Genomic DNA, 14,190 nt, shown 5'->3' with positions numbered 1-14,190 from the left:
GTACGATTGCCCTATGCTGATGGAATGGTGGCGACACATACCTGAGGACGGAGGTGTGACGTGGTTAATTCTCATAGCCGTTGTGCTTGGTGTCATTGATGCCACCGACGACTGTCACAAGTGCTCGGTGATCCGTAAAGTAAGTGGGTAGACGCGGTGGAAGTTTCTAAAACCAACCATCCAACGTTGCGCGTAGCAACTAGATACTGCCAAAGTGGGATTTCGCATAATGCGAGTAATGTTTGAAAGCAAGCCTTTCAGGCAGTTGACACAAAGATTCTCTCTTCGTCGTGCCATTCTTGGCAGGCGCCGGGGCTGCCCTCTTCGCTCTCTTCATGCGATACGGTTGACAAAAAGTCCAGTCTTCTCGTGCCAAGAGGGGAGAGAAAAAGGTTTTTCTCATTCTTCCCGCGTGTGGCCACGACAATCTGTGGGGTCAAAATTTCTGCAAAGTGTCGCCCGTAAAGCTATTGCTTTAAGAACTGACACCGAAAAGCTTGATGCCCATAGGGAACCATATAAAAAGACTTCAGTCCCTCGCCAGGATTTGAAGTCACCACCTCGAGATAGTGTGCCAAGTGCTTTTCCGACTGAGCTATCCAGGGTCGGTGGTCGGATCATCCAAAGACATTTGCACGGCACAGAAGGGTGCGGTTGCGCGCTTCGTAGCCTTTCCTGTCATGGTGCACCGTCTTGCGGCGTGTGCCAGAAATGAGAGCAAATCTCCGGTAGGGTGTGCCGTTCAGACGCCCTTCTCTTCTTTTCTGGAAGGCTTATTGCACCATCCTGTGCTTACCGCTCTTTGTCAGCATGATCAAGCTTGTATATTTTGTTTTCCTATACTTAGCAGGGAAGGTTTTCTGCTCTATTGAGCAGGGAAGTTTTCCTGTTGAGCGTAGCACACGAGTGCTGCATCAGCGTTCGGCTGGAATTTCTGACCTCGTTGATTGAACATGGGTCTCAGATAAATGCTGACACAACGCTGTTGTCCAATCTGTGCCCTTATGTAGGACCCAAAATAAAGCGTAATGAAAACAAGCATAAACTAGTGTGCAAGCATAAACTTTATGCTAGTAAGCATTAAATGAAATTATCTATTTTTACACAATAATAATTCACATAGGTTTTGCGAGTCCTCAAAGAACAGAACATTGAACCTGTGCGCTTAAAAGCATGCAAATACAAAACAGGCAGGAAGGGAACAGCAATAAAGGTAACTACAGGCATCCAAAAGAGGAGCAACACAATCTGGTGCTCATAAAATCTTAGGGACGTCAAAAGGCACGACTCCGCGAACTATCTATTGTTCATTTCACATACAACTCCATTTACGCATTTCTTTTTTCACTCGTGCTAAGGATGGTAGATTACTAAGTGAACTAGCAGGGAGAGTATTAAAGCGGAATCTCGTTAATTCAAACTTTCTTAATTCAAATTCGCAAATAATTCAATCTAACATGCAGGTCCTGTACTATGTGTTTCCAGGAAGGAAACTCCCGGTAATTCAAACTTTGCATTCTTCAAACAAAGTTCTGGTCCCCCTCGGGTTTAAATTAACAAGATTCCACTGTACGTTAGTGCATGACACTTTCTCAACCTTTTACCATTGCTGGTATATATTCTCGGTATGTGAAATCTTTCTGTGTGTCTTAGTTGTTTTTGTTCGGTGGACATTATTTTGAAGTCACACATGAAATAATATTTTGTGATGAGGATGCATTCATGCGATCTTCTATTGTTAACCGTCGAAGTTCTAACAGCTGATCTTGAAACGAAAGACTTTCAAGTGTGTACCATGCGTCATGTTCTGTATCATTTTTAAAATTAGGTTATTTATTTTTGTACTTTTTATTTTGATGAAAATGCATAAATGGTTATACCATACCTTAGTTTACGTAGACTCTCCTAAAATCTGGTAAATTAATCTTCTTAGTTTAATATTGCAGAACTTCGCAGTCTATAGAGGTATGATGAGATTATTCGCAGGTGTTTGAGTACCGTATTTACTCGCGTAATCCTCGCACCCCCTCAAAATGTAGCGGCGAAAATTGCCTGCTCGCAAAACCCGCATGATGCACGCGCTCTTCACCGCCTGCATTTTCCGGCGCTGCGCCGCTCCATTTGGCCAGAGTTCTTTAATGCTCCAAGCGCCTTAAGGCACCCTAGGCAGCCTAGCGCCATCTCTCAGACGCTAGTCACACTGTCGTTGAGCCGGTTTTGCGTGCACACAACTAGACGGCGTTCGCGCAGTCCGCGAACGCCGTCTAGTTGCGAACGAGGCAACGACCAGTGATGCTAGGACTGATTCGGACTGAGGTCGTTATCAGCGATGTAGGTAAGTCTTAACTCAGACTGTGTTTGTAAATAAATCTTGCTTTGTGTTGAACCTATGGTTTTATTGTTAAGGTAAGTCCTGTATCGGTAGTTCTCAAACCTTGTAGGTAGCTGCCGGCGCAAAAACCCCAATTTGCAGCCGCTTTTTTTTCTTTTTTTTAGAGCTTTACGTTTTTGCGGAAAATGTTTTCCGTGTAATTCTCGCACTTCCACAATTTTCTATTGATTTTCCGCAAAAAAAAAAGTGTGAGGATTATGCGAGTAAATATGATATATAATTCAATGTTGTGATTTCATGTCAAAATATATGCCAAGGTATCTGGTTTCACTGGTGCAAAGTAGTGGTGAGCAGGAGCAATGTCGACATTCCCACGCATGCAAAAATATAGGCTGAGTGAGATTAATATGTGTCTGGTAAGTTCGAAAGCGCATTAGGGTCAATTTGTCATTGTTCACGAAAATGTAGCTTTTTGAAAACCCTACTGATACGCTGCAAGGTGAACAGAGACTCAAAGACACAATGTCTTTACCAAGTAATGTATAGAATAAATGGGTGTACGGTTGTCGTAAAATCGCTAATAAAATAAAAAAAATTTTTGAAAATTGATTTTATGAGAGAGGTTTTTCAGAGCCTTTTTTTTACCAAACTAGGTATTTCGCCACAGTTGTTTCAATATGACTGTTCTACAGCGATAGTCGTTATGGGCTCTTCCCATCACTGGAAATGATGTCTGTTGATGTTGTACCGTATTTGCACGAATATAACGCGACCACGAATATAACGCAAAAGCAGGTTTTGATGCCCTCAAAAAAAGAAAAAAAATATTATTACTATTATAACCCGAACCGAGGCTGCGTCAATTTGTCGCACTCGGGGGCATAGCAGATCTGAAAAGTCAATGGAAATAGCAGAAATATCAGTTTATCTTTTGACTGCACTCATCCTCACTGCTCATGTCCTTCCGTTTACAACCCACCTGGCGACTACGCAGATAAGCAGCAGCATGGCACCTGCTTGTCTGGTAGTTCCTTTTTCTTCGGTGGTGCGAGCTCCTCGGCAGCCCACAATCCAAACAAGGCAGGAAGCAGAAGGACCAACACACAAACACTAGATCACTCTGGAGCAGAAACTAAACAATGCGCAGGCATAAAAAAGACTGCTGAATCCGATACACGATGCACAATCACACTTCTTCTGGTCCCTCTGCATAAACAAATGCCTTGTGTTGCACGATTTCGTAAACACGGTTCGTGGTCTTGGCTTGGCTTGTGTTGACTTGACTTGGCCCGGCTTGGCTTGGCTCGAATTGGCCGGTGCCCGCATTCCCGCATGGCGCACGCGCGCGCTGAGTTTCTGCAGCGTGCGCGGGTTGTACAAACACAAAAGCGATAAAAATGCTTTTTTATGTCTTCTATTCGCCCCTTCACGTGGCCCAATAGCTAATAAATTCCCTTCCACACCCCCACTTATTTTCCCACCGGATATTTTGCATTGGGCCGGAGGGATGGCTTTCTCCTCTAGATTTCTCTAGACTCGCGCGCCTCGTGTCTCAACTCGATTCAGAATATAACGCGAGGTGCGTTTTGGAGCACGTAATTTCGAAAAAAAACTCGCGTTATATTCGTGCAAATACGGTACGTAGTTGTAATTGTAGTTGTTGTCGTTGTTGGTGTTGCAATTGGCACAGCAAGGCATAGGAAGTTATCGTCGTTGTTGATGTTGTAGTTGGCGTAGCAGGGCGTAGGGAGTCTGTTGTCAGTGTTGCCAGATTCTGGGAAAAGAGTGCCCGCTGCCCGGAGAATCGAACCCAGGTTTGCTGCGTGTGGAGCGGAGGCGTTACCACAGAGTTATGCCATAACGTTAACAACCCGCTTTATGCTTAAGGCTCTTGTAGTACTGCAAAGATATAGCCGATAACAAATTGTCGTCCTAGCACCGTGAATGCCAAGAGCTCATGCCGGGAGACGCACCTCATGCACTCTGAAACAAGAAAGAAACAAAAGCGTTCGGAACAAAATTATCAGATGTGTATTTTGTTCCAAACGCTTCTGCTCACGCACACCACGGTACGCGAACGGGACGCCGACCTCCAACGACTTAGCCCTGACTACAGTGTGAACCAGTGTGGGACTGCTCAATTTTTTGTCCATCCTTCCTTCCTTGCAACCTGACATTTCTCCGCAAAATCGCAGCTGCCGGACCCCGGGCTGCCCGAGACGGCGGAGCCCTTCCGAGACCGCACAGACAGCCTGGCCTCTTCCCTGGGTCCAGCGGGTTTCCGAAACACGGCGCAGGTGCTGGAGTCAACGCGATCCACGCCCAACGCCCTGAGCGAACCGGAGGCCGGGGGTCAAGTCAGCAACACCGAAGACGGTGCCACTCTTTTCTGTTTTTTTTTTGTAGTCGCTGCCGGGACTAGAATACCGAGGCATCCCTTTTGCCAGGTTGACCTGCAGCACACGCTCTTTGTAATACCGTAACATCCTGAGAGATGGTCCAACTAAATTCGATGGCAAGTTGAGTGAAAACAAAGAAGTGGGCTAACTTTCGGCGTGTGATCAGCAAAGGGCGATAGACAAAGGTTGAAAGAGTGCTATTTCTAGATCGTGTGACCGCCAAACTTGTTGTCTTGGCAAGGGGCGACGATGCAAGGTCGGCCATCCTTCTTGGCCGGCAACGTTGGCTTATCTCCTGCCGTAACTAACTGACCCCGGACTGAAGTAGGGAGGTCGTGCTGGAGGCGGGGCAACTGAGGCTCCTCCCTGTCATTCTCATCCTGTCAGCGACTATATTCTCGCATTTGTTCGCCCGGGCAGCCTTGATCCACTGTGGAATCGAGAAATAACTGAAACCTGTCTTAAGTAGCGACACACTCTGAATATCTACTATAAGGGGCATGCCAAGTTTAGATCATATTGAACGAGACTGCGTCATTCATGGCCTTTGCGGTGTTGAAGCTAGGGACGACGCTGCACTTTTCGATTCACAGTGAACATTTGCAGTTGCGGGCGGGTAGACGACCGCTATTCTATCCACCGGAATCGCAGCCCGCCGTTCTATTAGCTTGTAACTGCGACTTGAGCACAATGAATGCAGCGAGCCTAAGTTCGGCTTCCTTAATTTGTGTGGAACACTCGAGCAAAATGTTCTGTTGGGGAACATTGGGCAAGTCATGCCGTGTCACTTCCGTTTTATTGATGTCCGTTTCTTGCTGGTGTGTACTTTAGAGGCCTGTTCACATATAAAGCACAGCTCTAAATTAGTGCTACAGACACTGCACGGATTGCTCTGCTGCATGTGACCCTGCCTTTCCTGTTTACACACATAATGCAGCGCTGGCTCGGTGCTGAGTTAATGCTGACTCTAGCGCTGATGCAGGGCTGGCTTTGCTCTATCTCTGCGCTGTGCTGCATGTGTAAATCGGGCGTTAGGGTTTTGGGCTGTTTGGGAGCGCACTGGATGGGATTGGAATTGGATCGGAAAGAGTTAAGCAGTTATTTCCAATGCAGAAGTCAGGTTGTTTTGTTTTTGTGTGTGGCATTGCCTGGTTGAATTTTTTGTGATAGTGCCACACTTACTCGGCATCCAACATGAGAAACTCGCAAGCTCGTTGCTTTGCGTCTGCACGCAGGTTACGACGGAGACAGCAGCGAGTCGGACAGCGACCGTGATTGGATGAGCGCTCTGGACACCCAGCGACCTCACCTGCCACCCTTCTGGCTCATTTTGTGTCCTTTTCTCGACCGTGTCGACGTCTTCTTTCATGTCAGGTGAGTGTCCTTTGTGCCCCTTTTGCAAAGAATATTTTGTGTGAGTAGATTTACATACTTCAAAGTTGTTTTCAGACAATGTATTGATCTGACAGAGGTAACATCTTTAATTTAGAAACCAAACAGCAAAGGATACTATACCTGGATGCTGCTATATTGTGTCCCTGAATCTCTTTTTTTTTGTTTCTTAATTCCTCGAATTCCTGAAGTGTTGCCTTCCAATGAATTCCGGCTTCCAAGACGAGAACTAGGGCGATTATTGTAGTTATTTATTCCTGTAGTCATTTTGCAGACTCCGCATCATTGAGGCACAGCCTCAATGATGACTATGATGCTAATGGCGGAGAGGATGAACATTGTCATGGTTGGGATTATGTTCACGACCTAAAACGACAGGTTCTTCATATTGATATTTTTTCCATTGGGGTGGCGAAAGGTGATGAGGATTGCACTGTTGTCCGGTCTAGGTAGGCTTTTGGTACTTTTAATTTATTATTTGTTTGACATGTTTCTTGGACTTCAGGGAGCAGCCGGAGGAAAGCGTAGAGCTCAAGCAGGGGCTGGTGGTGTTTGAACGTGTCATCGGGATCATTCAGGACACCTGCAAAATTGTCAACCAGGTACAAATTCACTGAAAACGCTGTTGCATTTTTTTTAGATGTTTGTAGAATTGCTCTGTGTTTGTGTTGACTAGAATTGTATCCAATCAATGCTGGGAAGTGCATATGATAGAGTGAAAAGGTTGCTAAGCTAAGGTATTGCAACATTGTTGTGCTCGTGACTATGTTGTAAAGCCATAATAACGAAGAGCATAACATAGGCATCATGTTCCATACATAGGCATCATGTTCCATACATAGGCATCATGTTCCATACATTTAAGTGTTTTAGTCGAATAGCCTTTGCGCTCTGCAACTGGAGGTCTTCTTTAGGACATTATTTGGTCAGCCTACCTTGTTTAAGGTGAAATTTGTTTACCTAACATATTATAGTGATGTTTGTTTGTCGTCTTGTCTTTAGATCCTGCTGCTGCAGCACCTGAACAACACGCGCATGTGCAATCGTCTGCTGGTCCCAGAAGCTGCCGAAGACATCTGGAGTCGTGACACTGAGGTCGCTCTGCATTCGGCCTATGGTACGGCTTTTGATATTTGGGACAACCGGCTTTAATGGATTGTAGTGAGTGTGAGAAACAGTATGTTAATCAATATTTGTTTGCTGCATGCTTCATTATTGCTGCCAAGATGGAGACGGAATTGGAGACGGTCAGGGAGACTACCTGGAGGCTACCCTCAAGTTTAAGCCCGGAGCCTTCGACTGCAGCGTCGTCTGGTCTACCCATTTTAGTCTACACCCGCGGCTCAACATGGGACCTGGTCGTAGCGGCGTATCGAGAGGTGAGGCGAACCTATCGCGCACGTGATGGTTGGTTGTGTGAAATCATGTAGTAGTATACCGTATTTACTCGCATAATGAACAAAATATTTTTTATTAAAAAATTGACAAATATTTGGGGGTCCTTTCATTTCGCGGTGTAAAATTTTTGCATTTACACTTTTATGCAAATGTCATTTTAGGTGTTAATTGACACGGCAGGGTACCGTGGCACGTCTCCTCTGATGGTGGCATACCCACGGCTGGTCGTGGGTGCTCCACAGGAACCATGCTCTACGAATTGCTAACCCTTTTTAGGCCGCTTTCGGCATGCCTCTTGCCGAAGGAAAAGCGCCCAGCGAAGCTCACTCGGCATGGAGAGCGGCGCGACCGTTCTTAGGCCTAACCACTTTCACGATTCCACTGTCCGAAAGTGGACCACAGACGACGGCGTGTTTCTTGACATCGATGCATCCAATGGGCAAAGCATATCCGGGGCTGGGCGATTCCTCGACCCCAGCTTCGTTCGGTGTGCGTGCCGCTCCGTTACTGTTGATCACTTCTGCAACTACGCACTTGCAGCCATTACGAAAGCGTGTATTGCTATGGCTTGGCTCGGCTTGACTTGGCCTGGCCACTTGGCGGCAAAAGAAGGGGGGCTCGGTGGCCAGCTGAGTTGGACGCAGTTCGAGACTCGCGGTGCCGAAAATTGAAGGTGCGTTCATTACGCAAGGAGAAAAAGAAAAAAGTAAAAATATTGATGCCCATTGTGGGGGGTGCGCTCAATATACGAGTGCGTTCATTATGTGAGTAAATCGGTCGGTGTCTGTGCCTGCACTGTCTTTTGTGGGTTTTGATTACTGCAAAGGTTTCTGCCAATGCTTTGTTGTTCGTATTTCGATGTATCACAATTGCAGGTCGACCCATTTTTTAATTTTTGAAAATTTGAAGGGGGGGGGGGGTTGGGTTGGGTTGACCTGACCTATGACAAGAACGCAACAATCGCAATATCAGGAACACTTCGGCTTGTTTTGAGTTCAGCCGGATGTACCTGTAGCATTGAGATTTGCAAATCAGCCCAAATGCACGGCGGTAAACGGTGCACAGTACACTGCCCTGCCCAATAGCGCATAGCGCTCTCCCGAGTCCTGGGGTGGCGGCACTTGATGTAAGGGCCATGCTGGAACAGCCGCTGGAACAGCCTCGCCCTCTGTTGCTTGTTTTTGCATGATGCACCGTCGCACGTTGTTTGATCGGGTGTTGAGATTGTGCGACATGCAAGGTCCGGACAGTTTAGGTTTTCGGTCGTTGTTTGTTGGCCATTGTTCACCCGAAAGCAGTTAACAACTACACCGCTGGACACAAGTTCGACCTGTTTGAGGAAGTGGTGCACCAAGTGCATCTGCAATGGGACAGGATGTTTTAACTGTGACAACGAAGAAGCTTCAGCGGGCCAAAGTTTCGATACCTCTGGATGTTTTCCGGAGTTGGAGGTTAAGCTTGCAACACATGTCGCAGAAGTGCACGATCGGTCCCTGCCCATGATATGAGACACAATCGCCGAGGAAGCGTGGAAGATGCGGTTGATGCTGTCATTTTCCAAGTGGGAGATTCTGTTGGCCAACACCGACAACGTGTTTTGGGAACGTAGCAGTGATGATGACGAGAACGACAGCACCAGTACTGACAAAAAATGAACTGAGAACGATAGGGAGGGGCTTCAGTTGTCTTGCCTCCAGTGTGAGCTTCCTAGCTTGGATAATGCTTCGATATTGCACCTCGCGCGTGCATGTGCAGCTAAAGCACGCCAGAAGCAACGTTACTAGATTACCTCAGTTGTGGAACTCTTGCAGAAAGGGGTATTCCCCCTCACTCACTTCAGTCCGTCTCCTCTCGTTCGAAGCGCCATCTAGATTTTCGCTTACGAATTGTGCCTCCCATAGAGTACGGTGGAACGCCATCTAGACGCTGTGCTTCGAAACTTACATATTCTATAGAATACACTGCAGTTACCATAGCAGCTATCCGGCGCGTCGTACAAAGGGAGGCGAGTCGTGATGAGTGAGGGGGGGTACTGCTCGTGCAAGCGGTGTCTATGAGCAGTTCCATAACTCAGCGAATCTAATAACGTTGGTCAGACGGCATAGAGTGCGCGCTGGGGCCCAAGCATTCGAAAGAGGCGCCCTGCCGTTCTCGCATGTTCGCTGTAAAATGCCCCTCTAAAATATCATTTCTTTCTGTTTTGCTGGCACGCAACGTGGGGAGGGTCAACTTCCTATAGAGTCGGCTTACAGTCTTGTAAATTCGGTACTAGATGCAGCAGTGCATCTGTTACAATTTATTCTCGGGCACTATTACTACATACACATTGTATCTCGTGTCAACAAAAAACGTACCTCGTAGGCTTTGTCACTGCTTCTATAGACTTGCCCTTTTATATCTGCTCAATTGCAAGCAAAATGTTACAACCATATTGGCACTTTCCTTATTGATGTTTAATTGCGAGCTCCTGAAGTTCAGAGGCAGCATTTATTATTGTATAAAAGGTGTGGATCTGCACAGAGTTCCATTTGTTTGTAATGCTTTCCTGGACTTTGTGGTCTTAACTTGGGGCAGTAGTACTGGTGACTAGGATTTTTTGATGGACTAGCTGAACAAAGATTGCACCACAGACCAAAAACACCATTCATACTGCTGGATAGTGTTGTGTTGTGTTGTGTGTGATGTAACCTTTGTTCAGCTTTTCCATCGTAAACAATGAACCAACTAACTCTGGTGACTAGGGCTGTACAAGTATTTAAATTTTCAAAGAGTGGCCTCGAATACAAAAGACACAGTTCAGGCACTTGTTTCAAGACAAGCTGTGATATTCGTAATTTTTCCCCGGGTTTTGCCAGTTGGTGCTTTTGATTGGTAGCAGGCACTTTGAACCAATAAATAAATATCTCTTCACCGTTCACCAGGTTTACAAGCACTGCGGGCAGTTCTGACTGGATTCTCGGTCAACAACCGGAAGAACATGTTCGTCTACCAGGAGAACTCCGGCCCCGTGTTCTATCTGCGGTGAGTGGGCCGTACCGTGTCTGCGAGCGACGGTGACCTCTGCAGTTTAATGTCTAGCCTTTGTAATCTGGCATCAAGAGAGCCCTTGGCTCTGTCTTGTAGTACCGTATTCACACGATTCTAGATCGATCATTCTTTAATTTTTTTAAATCTAAACTTGGGGGTAGAGGGTCGACTTATAATCGAAACTAGAGCATTCCACTGCCTACGAAACCAAAACGGCCGCGATAAAGGGAACACCTCAGTTCGCTACGTGCTCAGCTGGCTGTGCCTGCAGCATTGCACCATTCTGTGCACTCGTTTTATAATTACTCTTTTTTAGAGCGCAGCTCTTGGGCGCTCGTTTCCGGCTTGAGCTGCGTCGCCGTCGGCGTAACTGCGCGTAACCCTCGTGAGGGTTATGAGGGTTACTCTCACGACGGTTACCCTCACGAGGATCATGAGAGTTACCCTCGAAACCCTCGTGAGAGTAACCCTGGTAACCCTCGTAACCCTCATGAGGGTTACGAGGGTTAGTTACCCTCAAAAGGATTACCCTCAAGAGGGTTATGAGAGTTACCCTCACGAGTGTCACGAGAGTTACCTTCACGAGTGTCATGAGAATTACCCTCACGAGGGTCACGAGGGTTACCCTCACAAGGGTTACTAGGGTTACTCTCACGAGGGTTACCCTCACGAGGGTCATTTATTTACATACCTCTAAAGGCTCCACAGGAGCATTACATAGAGCGGGGTGTCGTATAAACTTTTATTATAATCATACAATATTTCACAAGAAAAAAATAAAAAATGAAAGCCGTTTACAATTCCCTGTAACGCCGGTTAGAGCGCAGCTCTTGAAGAGGAAGATGGAAGCGTACTGAGGTATAGGTGACTCCTTGAGGTCACGTGACCTCAAGGGGGTCACGTGACTTGAGGGGGTCACGTGACCTCCGGGGGTCACGTGACCTCAGGGGCTCACGTGACCTTTGGGGGTCACGTGACTTCAGGGGGTCACGTGACCTCAAGGCGGTCACGTGACTTCTGGGGGTGACGTGACAAGGGGTCAGGTGACCTCAGGGGGTCACGTGACCTAAGGGGGTCACGTGACCTCAAGGGGGTCACATGACTTCTGGGGGTCACGTGACCTTCAAGGCGGTCACGTGACTTCTGGGGGTCACGTGACCTCAAGGGGTCAGGTGACCTCAGGGGGTCACGTGACCTAAGGGGGTCACGTGACTTCTGGGGGTCACGTGACCTAAGGGGGTCACGTGACTTCTGGGGGTCACGTGACCTAGGGGTGTCACGTGACCTGGGTGGGTCACGTGACCTCGGGGGGGGGGGGGGGGGTCACGTGACCTCGCGGTTACGCCGACAACGACGCCGACGGCGACGCCGCTCAAGCCGGAAACGGGCCCCTAAGAGCTGCGCTCTAAAAATAGAAGACATCATGTCACTCTAAACAGAACCATGAAGGGAAGACATTACATAACAAAAAGGCCACACACGCACTCACATCATTGGATGCAGTCGACGTGCTAGAAAAAACAAAGTAATAGACTGCCAGCAAGCGAGGAACAAACATACAGGGCAATATATGATTCATTCACCCTAAAGATTTACGCAATAACAACATAAATGTATCTTGATCAGTGATCGTCGCAATTTCGCTTGCCAACTCATTCCATTCAGTCGCCGCTTATACGAACGGGGAATATTTGAACAAATTAGTTCTTGCAAATGGAATATGAACTTTGTAACAATGATCATGACGAGGGGAAATGCGAGTCGGTGGGAGAATGTTGTTTTGACGGAAATCTGAGGAACTACGATAGAGTTAGTGAAAATGGGATAACCTTGCTAGGTATCTTCGCTGGTGGAGAGTCAATAAACCAAGTGAACACTTAAGTTGACTGACGCGTATAGGTGAATACGTTTTTAGTATAAACCTGGTGGCCCTGTTTTGTAGTGATTTTAAATTATTAATTAAATGTTTTTGATGCGGGTTCCAAATTATAGCTGCATATTCCAACTTTGGCCTAATGAGGGTAGAGTATGCAAGTAGTTTGGTTTCTGCTGTTGCCATATATAATTGCCTCCTTAAGAAACCAAGTGACTGGTTAGCCTTCCTAAGGATATAATCTAGATGAGTGTTCCAGGAGAGGTTGGGAGTTAAGTGGACTTCTAAATATTTATATGTGGATACTTTATCCAATTTTGAATCTATAACATTGTAGTCGTATTGAAAAGATGAGCAACGATTGGTAAATGTTATTATTTTTGTTTTATCTATATTTATCTGCATTTGCCACGTGTCACACCATGAAAGTATGATATCCAAATCACTTTGAAGAGTTAGGCAGTCGCTTTGACTAGCTATTTGACGGTATACCACACAGTTGTCTGCAAATAGGCAAATCTTTGAAGAAATGTTGTTAGGGAGGTCATTTATATAAATTAAAAACAAAAGTGGTCCAATAACAGATCCTTGAGGGACACCAGATTTGACATGTATAGGTGGTGAGGTGATGTCATATGTAAGTACTGATTGTTTCCTATCGTGCACAAACTCACGAATCCATGTAATTACCTTATCATTAATTTTGAGATATTGTAGTTTTTTTTATCAGATGACTGTGTGGTTCACGATCAAAGGCCTTCGAAAAGTCTATAAAAATAACGTCGATTTGTGAGGATGAGTGAATACAGGTATGCAAATCCATGTGATCTCAGGATTACCCCCTGAGGTCACATGACCCCCTGATGTTACGTGACTTCCTCAAGTCACATGACCCCCTAAGGTCATGTGACCCCCCCTTTCAGGTCACGTGACCCCCCGCATGTCAGGTGACCCCCTGAGGTCACGTGACCCTCTGATGTCATGTGACCCCCCCTGAGGTCACATGACCCCCCTTCAAGTCATGTGATCCCCCTCAGGTCACGTGACCACCCTGATGTCACGTGACCGCCCCCCTGAGGTCACGTGACCTCGGGGCGGTTACGTGACCTCAGGGAGTCACCTATCCCTCAGTACCCTTCCATCCTCCTCGTCAAAAGCTGCGCTCTAATCTGACGTTACAGGGAGTTGTAAACGGCTTTCTTTTTTTTTATCTGCACAAGGGGTATGTATGTTGCAGTTTGCATATTGGCATGAACGCACGGGATACACTGCAACAATCGTTGCATAGAACGGGTGGGTGTGCGCCCTGTCTTGGGGGAGGGGTAACAACAGTTGATGTAAAGGTTGTGCCGGAAAAGCGGTGAAACAACCTCCGATAGTGCGGTCATGCGTCTTTCTAACTGTTTGAAAACAAGGAACGCCGCGTCAGAGGGTACCGTGCCACGTTTCTATGTGTTGACGTGCATGGTCTGGGCAGTCTAGGGTTTTGGCACTCGTTTACGGTCATTCTTCATGCAAAATAAACTACCGATTGCACTGTTAGATGCCAATTTGGTGTGTCGGAGCGGGTGGTGTGCCAGTGACGTCTGAAAAAAGCACAGTATCTTTGACAGCAAACACAAAAGTTTCCACGGGCTAAAATCTGGATGCTTTCATAAGGGCAAGCATGCAACGCACCAGTGATCCCTGCCCGTAATGTGTGACGCGATTACTAAACAAGCGCGGAAGATGTGGTCATTCATAAAGTGCAGCAGATCTTGTTAGGCTAC

General features: G+C 46.7%; 1 protein-coding gene across 1 annotated transcript in view; it reads left to right on the top strand.

Moving 5' to 3' along the window:
- The window catches only part of LOC8036995 (KICSTOR complex protein SZT2), a 169,139-nt gene that overhangs the window by 78,979 nt on the left and 75,970 nt on the right, over positions 1-14,190 (top strand). The window contains exons 37-42 of the mRNA XM_042289347.1: positions 4,528-4,708; positions 5,967-6,105; positions 6,629-6,725; positions 7,126-7,240; positions 7,350-7,502; positions 10,443-10,542. Of these exons, the coding sequence (XP_042145281.1) occupies positions 4,528-4,708; positions 5,967-6,105; positions 6,629-6,725; positions 7,126-7,240; positions 7,350-7,502; positions 10,443-10,542 (785 nt within the window). The remainder of the gene's footprint in view (positions 1-4,527; positions 4,709-5,966; positions 6,106-6,628; positions 6,726-7,125; positions 7,241-7,349; positions 7,503-10,442; positions 10,543-14,190) is intronic.

The sequence above is a fragment of the Ixodes scapularis genome, unplaced genomic scaffold (genome assembly GCF_016920785.2).
Source record: "Ixodes scapularis isolate PalLabHiFi unplaced genomic scaffold, ASM1692078v2 PGA_scaffold12__126_contigs__length_90152505, whole genome shotgun sequence".
Taxonomy (NCBI): Eukaryota; Metazoa; Arthropoda; class Arachnida; order Ixodida; family Ixodidae; genus Ixodes; species Ixodes scapularis.
The sequence above is the reverse complement of the archived record's forward strand: the minus strand, read 5'-3'. Positions and strand labels throughout refer to the sequence as shown.